The 13,053-nt window shown below is 40.1% G+C and overlaps 1 protein-coding gene across 1 annotated transcript in view; it reads left to right on the top strand.

Annotated features, from left to right (window-relative positions):
• The window catches only part of PLEKHA8 (pleckstrin homology domain containing A8), a 31,100-nt gene that overhangs the window by 12,757 nt on the left and 5,290 nt on the right, over window positions 1–13,053 (top strand). The window contains exons 6-13 of the mRNA XM_083376689.1: window positions 459–499; window positions 1,456–1,571; window positions 3,128–3,260; window positions 4,578–4,663; window positions 7,778–7,836; window positions 9,472–9,602; window positions 11,535–11,605; window positions 11,875–11,936. Of these exons, the coding sequence (XP_083232815.1) occupies window positions 459–499; window positions 1,456–1,571; window positions 3,128–3,260; window positions 4,578–4,663; window positions 7,778–7,836; window positions 9,472–9,602; window positions 11,535–11,605; window positions 11,875–11,936 (699 nt within the window). The remainder of the gene's footprint in view (window positions 1–458; window positions 500–1,455; window positions 1,572–3,127; window positions 3,261–4,577; window positions 4,664–7,777; window positions 7,837–9,471; window positions 9,603–11,534; window positions 11,606–11,874; window positions 11,937–13,053) is intronic.

The raw sequence follows: 13,053 nt of genomic DNA, 5'->3' as shown, positions 1-13,053 counted from the left end.
TATCTCTCAGCCTTTAAAGCAGTATGCAGATAAATTAATCATATTTAGAAAATCAATGTCACATCGTTGTCAGATTTTAAAAATGTAAGCCAAACATATTTCAAACTAGAAAATAAAATAATTGGATAAAAATGACACAAATAAACTTATCTGTGCCTCTCAACAAATATTTTGTGTTGTAAGCTCAACCTAGAATTAATACTTTATATGAGATTCCTTTCTCTACTTGTCACAGCTGAAGATTGCTATTTATGCGTAGTGTGGCATTAAAATGAATTTTAGGTCTACTTAGCTTAGTTATTTCCTTTTTATTCATTAGGCTAAACTAATTGGAGTACTGTAGCATTCATATATAATGTTTTAATTTTTTCCATATTTTGAACTTAAGGTTAAGTACCAAATCCAGAACAATGTTGCCTATGCTTGAACTCATAGCCAATCATTTTTTTTCCTTGCAGCTGAAACTTCCTGCCATACTTAGCCGCAATGTAACAGAAAGGTAGGTACAACTTATTTTTTCTTCACTCAGTTGAAATGTTTCTCAATGTCCAATCTTTCTGTAATAACAGGGAGAAGCTATTGCAAAGAATGATGCTTTAATGAGGTGATTTAACTAAAAGTTCTCAAGGTGTCAAACAACGTCTGGACAGCCACAAGTTCCTTCCAACTTTCTTTTTTTTAATGACCAGAGGTCTCTGTCCATATAAAAAGATTGAATTTAGACTCAAGTCCATCTAAAGAATTTGTGTTACATTTCTGTATATTCTTAAGTCACTGCCATTAGACCACAGGTCTGCAACCCGCGGCTCTGGAGCCGCATGCGGTTCTTTCAGCCATCTCCTGCGGCTCCCAGTCTTCTGCTATGTGTAGTCCAAAAAAAAAGTGGGACTAAATAAGTTCAACCAATCAATTCAAATATGCAGGGTAGGTGCATATCTCGCCTTGGCTCCACTCTTCAGTCAAACCTTGTTCTGCGCATGTGCGCATGTACGCGCATGCGCACATTTTTTGCGGCTCCCAGTGTTTCCTTTTGTGAGGGAACCGGTTCCGAGTGGCTCTTTCAGTGTTTCAGGTTGCTGACACCTGCATTAGACAATGTTAAATGGATACCTTCTTTATAAATAAATAAGTTCATGCATATTAGCCTACTGTAAAATCCACATGGCACCCATAAAACCATCTGCTTCTGGTGTCAAAACTGTATTTATGCTTTAAAAGAAAATCTCATTCTTCATTTGTTAGGATGAAAAATAAGCTCCAACCGGACAGTCAGTAGTGAGAGTTTTTCTTTCTAAAGATGCAAATGCAGCTACTGGATCAGAAAAGTAAACTCTGTTAAAAAATCTAGTATTATACATAAAAATGGAAGGGAAGGTGAGAACAATTATGCAGGCCTAGCATTAATTTTAAGCATTAATTTGGCTTTCCTTTTTCCCCCCCTTTCTTTCTTCCCAGGAAGATGGAACTAAAGAAACGTGAAAATGGGTCTATTTATAAAAATACTACCCTTCCTGGAAGAACCTTTATTGAAAAATCATCTCCTGTACCCCTAAAGAGAAGCGAAGCGAAAGGTAAGAAAAATATTGGGGTCTGCAAGATCTTCTCCAGGGAAGGGCCCTTATTTGTTCTCTGGAGATTCTCTGTTTTCTTTCAAGGGGGGGGGAGGAAAGGGGTGTAGTGTATCCCTCACAAGAATGACAGCTGTCAAAGGCCGCTCCACGTGGCCGCACTGACAGCTGTCAAAGAAGCCGCGCATGCGCAGTAACAACCGCGAGCTGTCAAAAGGCCGTTCCACGTGGCCGCACTGACAGCTGTCAAAAAGCCGCGCATGCGCAGTAATCAGCCACAAGCTGTCAAAGCGGCAGCAGCCGCGAGCAGTCAAAGTCGCGCATGCGTAGACGCACCAGCCAACTGACAGCCGCTAGCTGTCAAAACACCGGCTAGGTTTACCCGGATTCCCAGCTGAAGCAGCAGCCAGCTGACAGGGTTCCCCAACTCAGCGGCGCATGCCCTATCACTGGGGAAATGTCAAAAGCTGCCAGCTGATTATTGGGCACGGCCCCTTGGCGGGAAAACACCCGTCCCTGATTTGTTAACCCGTTTGACAGTTGCCTATATAAAGGCTTGTTGTACAGTTTTGCCCCGGCTGGGCTGAGTTAAATAAATGTTTGAGCTGAAGCCATCGTCTCCCTCTTCATTGCTCGAGACAAGCCACAGCCATAACAGAATTCTGAGTTGGCACAGAATACACATGTATAAGCTCAACCCTGAAGAGGACCAATTAGAACACAATATCATACAGTACTTTGCAATGTGCTTTTCACTCTGTGGCTGTCCTTCTTGTGCCAGGTCATGAAAGACCGATAAAACCACATCTGAAGGGGGAAACGGAGGGATGAAAGACACAAGAATAAAGACATAGAAAGAGGGATGAGTGAGTGGATATGTATTTGTGAAGAGATGTAACCTCCCTCTCTATAATACCCAAAAATTTGAATATAGAGCCTTGGTGGAGCAGTGGGCTAATGCCTCCTTAAGTAACACCAGCTGCCTGCAATTAGTGCAGGTTCGCATCCCACCAGGCTCAAGGTTGACTCAGCCTTCCATCCTTCCGAGGTAGGTAAAATGAGGACCCAGATTGTTGGGGGCAATAAGCTGACTGTGTAATAATGCCGCTTGGGGTGTGTGTGAAAGCCCTAACAAGCAGGCATATACATAGAATGAAGGCTACTGCTAAGCTTGTAAGCCGCCCTGAGTCTTCGGAGAAGGGCGGGATATAAATGGAATTAAAATAAATAAATAAATAAATAAATAGAGAGTTGTGAGGAGTTTGTCGTTGTCCTGTTATGATGTTAAGGGATAATCTTCAAGACAGAGAGGCACTGGAGAATCAAATTTAGAGTAATAAGGATATAGAGTCTTCTGAAATTTTATTTATTTTCCTATTGCTTGAAAAAAATATTTATGGATTTGCTAAGTAAATAAATGATAATGCATCTCCAGCTTTGTTACCGGGATGCATCACATCTAAGTCCATTCTGGTCTTTCTAATATTAACCAGAAGTCATATTCCCCACAACTAGCCTTCTCCACACTATTTAAAGATTTTTGTTTCTTTAAATTTAAGGTAGCCCCAGTAAAGATGGAGAAAACAAGCTGCTGCCACAAAGGAACATTCAAGACAACAAAACTTTAGAGCCTTTAGAAGAATCTGTAAACTTGTCAGATTTTCCTACTTTCTTCAGTGCTATGAAGTATAGGTAATGTGCCACCTGGACGGAGCATGCCCCCAAAATCTTAAGTAATGGAATTCAGTCCAGAGCAACAGAATTTGCCAACTACATGCTTGCCTAATACGATTTATAGGGACGCGGTGGCTCAGTGGGTTAGGACGCTGAACTTGTCGATCGGAAGGTCGGCAGTTTGGCGGGTCGAATCCCGAGTGCCGCGTAGCAGAGTGAGCGCCTGTTACAGGTCCCAGCTTCTGCCAACCTAGCAGTTCGAAAGCACGTAAAAATGCAAGTAGAAAAATAGGGACCACCACGGTGGGAAGGTAACAGCGTTCCGTGCGCCTTTGGCGTCTAGTCATGCCGGCCACATGACCACGGAGACGTCCTCGGACGAGCGCTGGCTCTTCAGCTATGAAACGGAGATGAGCACCGGCCCCTAGAGTCGGAAACGACTAGCACGCATGTGCGGGGGAACCTTTACCTTACCTAATACGATTTATGATAGAACAAAAACTAGTAAACTTTTATAAATATTATAAACTACAGGTAGTCCTTGAATCTTAACCAGTCATTTTATAATCGTTCAGAGTTACAACAGAAACATAACAGCCCATAAAGCATCCCCAATCATCACAAATGGTTACATCACCACCCTCCTGCGGTCATGTGACTGCATACTGGGCAGGGCAGCTTTATGACCAATTGTGGCTGAGCTTGTCGATCAGAAGGTCGGCAGTTTGGCGGGTCGAATCCCGAGTGCCGCGTAACAGAGTGAGCGCCTGTTACTCGTCCCAGCTTCTGCCAACCTAGCAGTTCGAAAGCACGTAAAAATGCAAGTAGAAAAATAGGGACCACTACGGTGGGAAGGTAACAGTGTTCCGTGCGCCTTTGGCGTCTAGTCATGCCAGCCACGTGACCACGGAGACGTCCTCGGACAAGCGCTGGCTCTTCGGCTTTGAAACGGAGATGAGCACCGGCCCCTAGAGTCGGAAACGACTAGCACGCATGTGTGGGGGAACCTTTAAAGTCATAAGACCATAATTTGTATTTCTGGGTTTTGATTGTTAGTTTGTTTTTGTTTTTTATTTTGGCAGGAAAATGCTGGTTCATTTAAGGGTCACAGCGTTTCCTTAATACTGGCTTGAAAAAGAGTATAAAATTACTTCCGGGCACATAGATGCCTTGATCTGCGGCCATAACACAACTGTAACCAATCACGATTACATTTGTAAATCAAAGGCTACCTGCAGAAGGTTTTGAAATAGGATTCAGGGTGGAATTATTTTTATTGCTATCGCTGGATTCACTTGACGATTCTTCACGTTCTGTTTGCATTCTTTTCCAAAGATTTAGTGATATCAGGCTTTTTGAAGATGGAGGAATACCAACAGAACATTTTCTGAATTCCTGTTATGAAATAGTTCCAGTCTTGGGTAAGCATGATTGCTGGTTTTCTCCATAACATTTATTTTATATGAATCTCTGTTTGGCTGCTTTGGTTGCTCTATGCTGGGTCATAGAATAGAGTCTACAATTTGTAAATAGGTGATCCTTAGTTATCCTCAGTATTTACTTGTTGCCTTAGGCTTTTCCAGAATAATTCAGTAAAGTAAGCACGTCTTTCTTTTTTATGATAGATAGGAAAATAGAGAATGATTTGAGAAGCTGTTATGGGTTATTGGTGGCAATAACCCATAATTTACCAATAATAACCCATAGTTGTTAAGGGTTATTGGTGGCAAGAAGACATCCTAAGAATAATAAATTTGGTTACAGTTGGGTTTTGGCAGATACAGCAGATCTTTTTGCTTTTTCAAAATACTAACTTTATTAAAAGTTTTGATTCCAATAATATTTTTCCTGCAGAATTTTTTTCCTGAAGGATGTCTTGGCATATGTTTTAATTTAATTTTAATTTATTTATTTTTATTCTGCATTTTTTTAAAAAAATAATTCAAGAGAGCAAACATGCCTAATGTTCCTTCTTTCTCCTAGCTTTCCCACAACAACCCTTTCAGGTGAGCTGGGCTAAAAGATAGTAACTGGTTTAAAGTCACCCAGCTGGCTTTCATGCCAAAATGGGACTAGAGCTCAGAATCGGTTATTTTCTAGCCTGGGGCCTTAACCACTAAATCAAATTGGCTTGCCACGTATATACATTCAGACATTCAGTATGTCTGAAATAAGCCTTAAATGAAACCTCGCTTCAAAATGTTGAAGGTTAGATATAGTCAGCTGTAGAGTAAGGACCTACTTGAGTGACCTTCATTAGAGAAAGCTTTTTATTTGTTTCCTTGGTACCAAGCATTAATCAGTGAAACTCTAAATAGACTCATAGACCACTTTATACATGTTTCATTGTTTATTTTTCTTCTCGTTCTTCCTTTATTTCCATGGAATTCCATTTATTTCCATAGTGGCTGGATGCTGCCTTCTATCTAGGCATGAAGCAGATCAAGACCTATATAGCACCATGATCTTGATTTGTCTGAAAGATTCGATTTCAAGAAATTATTTATTTATTCATTCATTAAATTTATATGCCACACATCTCCTTAATTAAAGTAATATTAGTTCAGAGTGTAACTGAGAAACTGCTAAATATTTTGACCAGGTTCAATCTTTTATGCTTCTCCGCTGCATCCCCACCACTTTAGCTCAAGTTTACAGGTAGTCCCCAATTTGCAACCTTAATGGAGCCTGGGATTTCTACCATGGGTTGTAAGTTGAAGGACCCAGGTGACTGGGCCTGATTTTGTGACTTTTTTGTGGCAATTGTTAAGTGAACACCCTAGTTGTTAAGTGAATCTAGTGATAAATCAACATTCCTAAAGGCATGTTCAGCTGGAAATGATCTGGAAGGGCCAGAAACAGGCAGAAGCCATTATAAATTACAGTTACATGACCTCAAAACACTGTGTCCAGTCAAGAAGGTGAACTGGTTGTCAAGCACATGAAATGAGGTCATGTGACTGTGGTGTCAGAGGATGCAGTCATTGGAACTGCAGAATCAAGTCATGAAGTTTTTTTGGGGGGAATACGTCTTAACTTTGAACAGGTTGTAAGTGATCAGCCATCAAGTAAGAACTATTTGCATAGGGACAAATCTAATAAAAAATTGTTGGTCAGGCTTCAGCTGACCTCCCAAAATGGCTCTAAATGTGTGTAGTGGCCATGGAATTTCTAAAGCCATATTGCTCTAAGAAGTCTGCAAAGCCTGAAAAGGCTAAGTATTATTATTATGAAGAAGTTTCCCCTCAGCTGCCAGGGGGAAAGGCTAGTGAGATGCTTCAGATATGTATCACGAAAGACTTAAAAATATCTTGTAAAGACCATAAGTCAATTTACTAGCCTTTGCTGAACAGTAAATGTGACTGATGAATTCTAAACTGTCTTTTTTAGGATTTGAGATAGATTTCTGTTTTTATCATTACAGGTGGTCCTCACTTAACAGCAACTTATTCAGTAACTATTTAAACTTATGACAGCACTTAGCAATTGGTACTTACAACCATTTTTCACACTTATAGTGGTTGCAGGATCTCCACAGATACATGATCATGATCTGGACCTTGGTGCCCCGCTTGCAATTATGACAGCTTTCCATCCCACGGTCACCATTTGCAATCTTCTTTGTCAGGTTCTGACAAGTGGGGAAGCCAACAGAAAGTCACACATGGTGATCATGTATGACAGCATACTTAACAGCCCAGTACTGAAATACATTGCTAAGAATATGATCATGTGGTGCTGCATTTTATGATTTAAATTCTTGTTCTAATTATTGTCATTAAGTGAGGACTAGCTATACTTTTCTCAAAAATTGTGCCTGAACCTGGGATCAATGCTTTGTATCCAACATAGATGCTTTGAAAATAGTTTGCAGCTTTGGCATTATTTGGGGTGAAAGGAGTTTTTTTATTAATAATAATAATTTTGTCCTGTTCTTTAAAAGAATGAGAGCAGTGAATTAAGAACAGTGATGTCATGTAGACTTTTGGAAAGAAGAAGCATGCCAGATTTATGTTATCAGAAAATTGAGATATATTCCACAATCTCTCTCTCTTTGGGGAGACAGTTCTTTATTTCTTTCTGTAACCCTGTAATCCCTTTTATCGGGGTGGAATTGGGGTGATTGAATGGAGCGGAACATTTACTAGCCGGATGCCCTTAATGATGCCTACACAGAGTTTGCAGCAGATATTTTCTCTATACGCCCTGATAGAGAAACATCTGTTGCTGCCTAGGACTGAACTCTCAACCTTCCGAGTGGGAGGCAATCATCTTTACCTCTAGGCCACCAGGCCACTCATGGGGAGACAATATCTGACAACAAAAATAATTCTTCCTCCACTGTCCCTGTAAAGTAAGAGGGAAAAGAGAAATTCCGATACACAGGCAGAATTCCCCTTGTGTGATAGCAGATGTAGCCCAAGGATGGTATCCTTCCTGCTCTTTTGTGCTAAATCAGAATTTTGTAGATGGCAGTTAAAGACGGCGTGGAGGGAACCAAACTTTTGAAAAAGACAATGTTTTCTTTTTTCTAGACAAACTTGGACCCACAGTCTTTGCCCCTGTTAAAATGGATTTTGAAGGAAATATAAAGGTAATAGATTCAGTTTAACATTCAGTGGCCATTAATATAACTTTCTTAGCATTGTAGAACTGAAAGGAGCCATTTAGATGAACATGTACTCGAGCTGAAAATAAAGTAAATCTGGCCATGATATGTCAATGTATCTAAGAGCCAACTACCTCCAAGGAACTAAGTTCAGTGATCAAACTGCTCTTAGAATTAGGCAGGTTTTTGTAATTTTCACTGGCATCTGCCTTTCTGTAACTTCAGCTTATTCTCCCGTGTTTTACTCCCCCCACCACCCCTTCCATTCAATCGTGTCTGATTCGTGAAGACTGCCTGGACTTCGGCTTTCTTTCAGAGTTTTTCCACAACTGCTTCACCGTTGCCTTCTTCCTAAGGCTAAGATAAAACGACTAGTCCAAGCTAGCTTCATGCCCAAGGCAGGACTACAATTCTCAGTCTCCCAGTTACTAGCCTGGTGCCTTAGCCATTATACCAAACTGAGTTTCATGTTTTAAATACCTAGACATATAAAATAAGCTATACTTTATGTAGAAGATGATGTATTTTCATGTACTTCAAGAGAGCTACATTAAAGAGAGCTATTGTATCCCCTCCCAAGGCCTTTCCAGGCTGTTGTCTTTGGCACTCTGTTGCAAAGCAGCTTTCTCACACTGTCATATGAGGTCCGTAAAACTGCTTGTTTCAGCAGGCCAGTGAGAGAACCCAAATCAGGGGGCAGTGAATGGCCTGTTCTCCCGTCCCAGTTCTTTTCCATGTACCACTAACTTTTTCTGGCAACAAAAGTTTAAAAAAAAAACGGAAGCCAGATGCTATGGGATAGGGAAGGAGTGATGATACCAGCACCTTGGCAGTGGAAATCTTGATAAAAATGGAGTTCTTGACAGTGAAAAGCCATCTTGCTCTGTAGTTCCAGAGGAAATTGCTGCATTAGTGTTTCATCTGAATGGAAAGCTTCATACTTGGCTCTGAAGGTTCTCAAAGACCAAAAATGGAGACTTGCGAGGACAATTGTTACCTGCCGAAAGCTCTTCTGTTGCCTTTCCTCTAGGTTGAAATATATTCTGTTATCTGTTTCTCCCTTTTTAGGACTTAGTTTCTAATCTTCTCATTGTTACTTAGCTTTTTTCAAAGAGAACTAGGTGCAGAAATATCCCAAGGCTTTTCAGAGAAGGAGAATCACCAGTCTTGGAAGAACCTCCACCCAGAATGTATATTTAGAGTTTTAAAGACTAGTTTTACCATCACTGGTCTAGAGCAGGGGTAGGCAACCTCGGCTTTTTTATGACTCATGGACTTCAACTCCCAGAATTCCTGTGCCAGCCATGCTGGCTCAGGAATTCTGGGAGTTGAAGTCCATGAGTCATAAAAGAGCCAAGGTTGCCTACCCCTGCTGTAGAGGCATGCACTATTTGGATTGGAACTTGGCAAAAATGCTTCCTACCTTACATGGCATAACAACAGTGGCTGTTTTCACACCGAATGCACCTTTGCCTGCTTTAAATCCAAATATTGTGACTCTCAGTCCCAACATTAAATTAAGTAAAAATGTTGGATACCAGCATATTTATACCTTTAAGCATTTTTTCTTTGTTTGCTAAAAAGTCTAAAATGTATGTTTGACATCTCTGCTCCTTTCAGAAAATAAATCAGAAATATATCACCAACAAAGAGGATTTCTGTAGTCTTCAAAAAATTGTCCTTCATGAGTTGAGCACTGAAGTGGCCCAAATTCGACACTCTGCTACACAGGCCCTCCTTTGGCTTAAAAGGTCAGTTTTCTGATCTAGTGTGCATGTCTCTCTCTGTGTGTGACTGAGATGACTTTCATGATGAACCAATAGTAGGGACTTGCCTTTGCTCTAAAATCTGTAAATAATGTTTACTTTTTAAGAAAACAGTTGCATTTGCGTCACATTAAATCACATGCCAAACAAATAGGATGAAGATATCACTTGTGTTTATAAACACTAAAAATATGTGGTCTTGTGCATCATGATCAGTCTTTGGGTGCAAGTTATAGACTAGCCAGTCATTGGGAATGTTATAAAACAAGAATGTTAGGAAAACATTGTCCATATTACAGAGAAGAGATAGTGAGGAGCTATGAAAATCTTTTCTAATTAACAGCAGACTACAAATTTTAAGATTCATCTATAAACCTAAGCCCTGATGTTACCTCATTAGATTTTATATCTGTTTCTCACTGTTATATCCAAATGTTCAAGAAGATGATTTTATTTGTGAAGTTTTAATGCCACTTCACTTGTCAGCAGAATTGTGAAGAAATTTTACAGGACAATGTGTTTAGTCTTGTCTTATTAAATGTGCATAGGTGTCAAAGGTTATTGCTGGTATTTGGTAACAACATGCATAAAACAATGTCTAGACCAGACATGTCAAACACAAGGCCCGGGAGCCAGATCTGGCCCGTGAAGTGGTTTCATGTGGCCCCCGAAGCCGTTCTGGAAACAGTGAGGGAACGGTTCCCGCTGCCTTGGCCCTGGCCCAGAGACCCTCCTTCTGCGAGAGACCCCCAGATCTGTCCCACTCCTGCCCACGCCCCCATAGGCACCCTTGATGCCAATGATGTAGAGCTGGCCATGCCCACCCAGTAGGCCATATGCACTCCAGCTGCGCCCACCCAGTAGGCCGCACCCACCCTGGCCATACCCACCCAGCCCCCTGAGGGCAACCACAATGCTGATGTGGCCCTCAATGAAATTGAGTTTGACACCCCTGGTCTAGACATTGAATATGCACGTTGGACTTGTTAGCAACTTTTCACCATCATATTGGCCTTTATGCTTAACATTTTCAAAACTAGTGCCTACATTCTATAAAGAGCTTTGCTTTTTGCAAACATTCAAGATAGTTTTAGAAACATTATAAAAATAAGAAAAAATCCTCAGCCAACTTAATGCAAGGAACTAAAAAAGCCAAAATAATAATTTTGTCATTGTTTTCTTACACCCTTGAAATACCTGGAAAAATGTCCTTGCCTTTACAAGAACTGATTTGTGCGATTGGAATGAAATGTTTATTCTTTAGGATTTTTTTTTCCTAAAAAAAGGTGTGTGTTTTTTTAGGAAGGTGTGTGTTCATTTGTTTGAGAATATATTTGATTTTTAAATATTTGCAATTTAAAAATCAGAGCTTGTTTTTAGAAATAGTAATAATTGATATATACAGAATTCATAGATGTGGATCTACAGAGCCTTGGTGGAGCAGTGGGCTAATGCCTCCTTAGGTAACACCAGCTGCCTGCAATTAGTGCAGGTTCGAGTCCCACCAGGCTCAAGGTTGACTCAGCCTTCCATCCTTCCGAGGTAGGTAAAATGAGGACCCAGATTGTTGGGGGCAATTAAGCTGACTTTGTAATAATGCCGCTTGGGGTGTGTGTGAAAGCCCTAATAAGCAGGCATACTGTATACATAGAATGAAGGCTACTGCTAAGCTTGTAAGCCGCCCTGAGTCTTCGGAGAAGGGCGGGATATAAATGGAATTAAAATAAATAAATAAATAAATAAATACAGAGCTGAGAGGCATGTTGGGGATCTTCCTGTTGATATACAAAAAGTTTTGAAACATCATCTTAAAACTAAATCACAGAGACTGCAAATCACAGTCCTGTCTTTGTCTTCCTTTGCAAAAGTGAATGGAATATTATTACAGAAGTAATACTCCTTGTTTGTTATAAACAGAGGCTTAAGATTTTTGAAGGAGTTCTTGACAGAACTAAAGAATGGAGAGAAAAACATCCAGACAGCACTGAGTAAGTATGGAATATTTTTGTGAAATTTTACAAATGTGAGAACTTTAGGAAAGAAAACCATATAAACCTGTTCAATCATTGCCTTTGTTTAGATTACATATACTTAGTAAAAAAAACAAAGCTTAAAGTGAAAAGGAAACCCAATTTTTGTCTTAGAAAAAATATTGTGGTTAGAAAGATTTTGCACGAATAAGAAATCTTTGTTTCTTTTTTGGGCTGCTTCTGATCTGAATTCAGCACCACACAACTGATTTTCTTTCTTTTTGCAGACAAAGCTTATGGCAAAACATTACGACAGTATCATGGCTGGGTTGTTCGAGGTGTTTTTGCAGTAAGTCCTCGCTGCTTTCCCAAGCATGAAATATTTCCTTTGACATATCAATAGTTGCCCTTTTTTTTCTCCTGTATTGGTTCTAGTCAGGAAAATGTTGATTACCCCAAGTATATGTCAACCTAATCGAGAGGTCTGATGTTGAATGCAAGGTTTCGTGGGAAGAACATTTAGGGCTGCGTCTTTTCCCATCCTCAGTGCTGGAGGATCTATTCCAAATCTTTTGGTATCCATGGAGTGTTCTTCGAACCAGAGACGTGCAGTCTTTGAGACAATGCTTGTCAACCTTACCAACTTTAAGATGTGTGGACTTCAACTCCCACATTTCTTAAAGCTGACAAAGTTGATGAACACTGCTTTGGAGGTTAAAGCTTTGATCCAAATAATTATATGTCAGAATAAACTGAATGGATCCATTAAAAAAAGATTTAAATTCATATGAATGCATCATTATTTCATTTAAAATCTTTTCTTGTCTTTAAAATCACAGCTGAAGGGCTACTTTTAAAAGAAATTGAATGGGCACATGGTCACCCCATCCAAATGCCCCTATGTGGTCTCCAAGACTAGATCACCATTTAATTGTGACAAATATCTTCTGGTTGTGATTCAGTATCACATAAATGATTTAGATGTGAGGATAGAAGACAACAGCAAGCTGGCAGGATTAGTCAATACTCCAGAAGATAGGCTCAAGGTACAGAAGGATCTCAACAGCACTGCACACAGGGCCTTATCTAACAAAACATTGAGAAAATTAAGGTTCTACATTTAGGCAAGACGAATTAAATTTTCAGGTATAGAACAGGTGGCATCTGGCTCACAGTGTAAATTGCAGGAGGGATGTCGGAGTCTTAGTGGACAGTCACTTCAATTTGAGCCAGCAGTGTGCTGCAGCTGCCAAAAAAGCCAACACAGTCCTAGGCTGCATTAACAGGGATAGAATCAAGATCACGTGAATTGTTAATACCACTGGAATACAAGACCACCCTTGGAATACTGCATCCAATATAGAAAGTTTTGGTTGCATGATATAGAAAGAGTGCACAGAAGAACAAAAAGATGATTAGGGGATTGGAGGTTAAAACATAGGAAGAATTATTTCAGGAATTAGTAT

This window comes from Vipera ursinii (assembly GCF_947247035.1).
Source record: "Vipera ursinii genome assembly, chromosome: Z".
In the NCBI taxonomy this organism is placed as follows: domain Eukaryota; kingdom Metazoa; phylum Chordata; class Lepidosauria; order Squamata; family Viperidae; genus Vipera; species Vipera ursinii.
The sequence above is the reverse complement of the archived record's forward strand: the minus strand, read 5'-3'. Positions and strand labels throughout refer to the sequence as shown.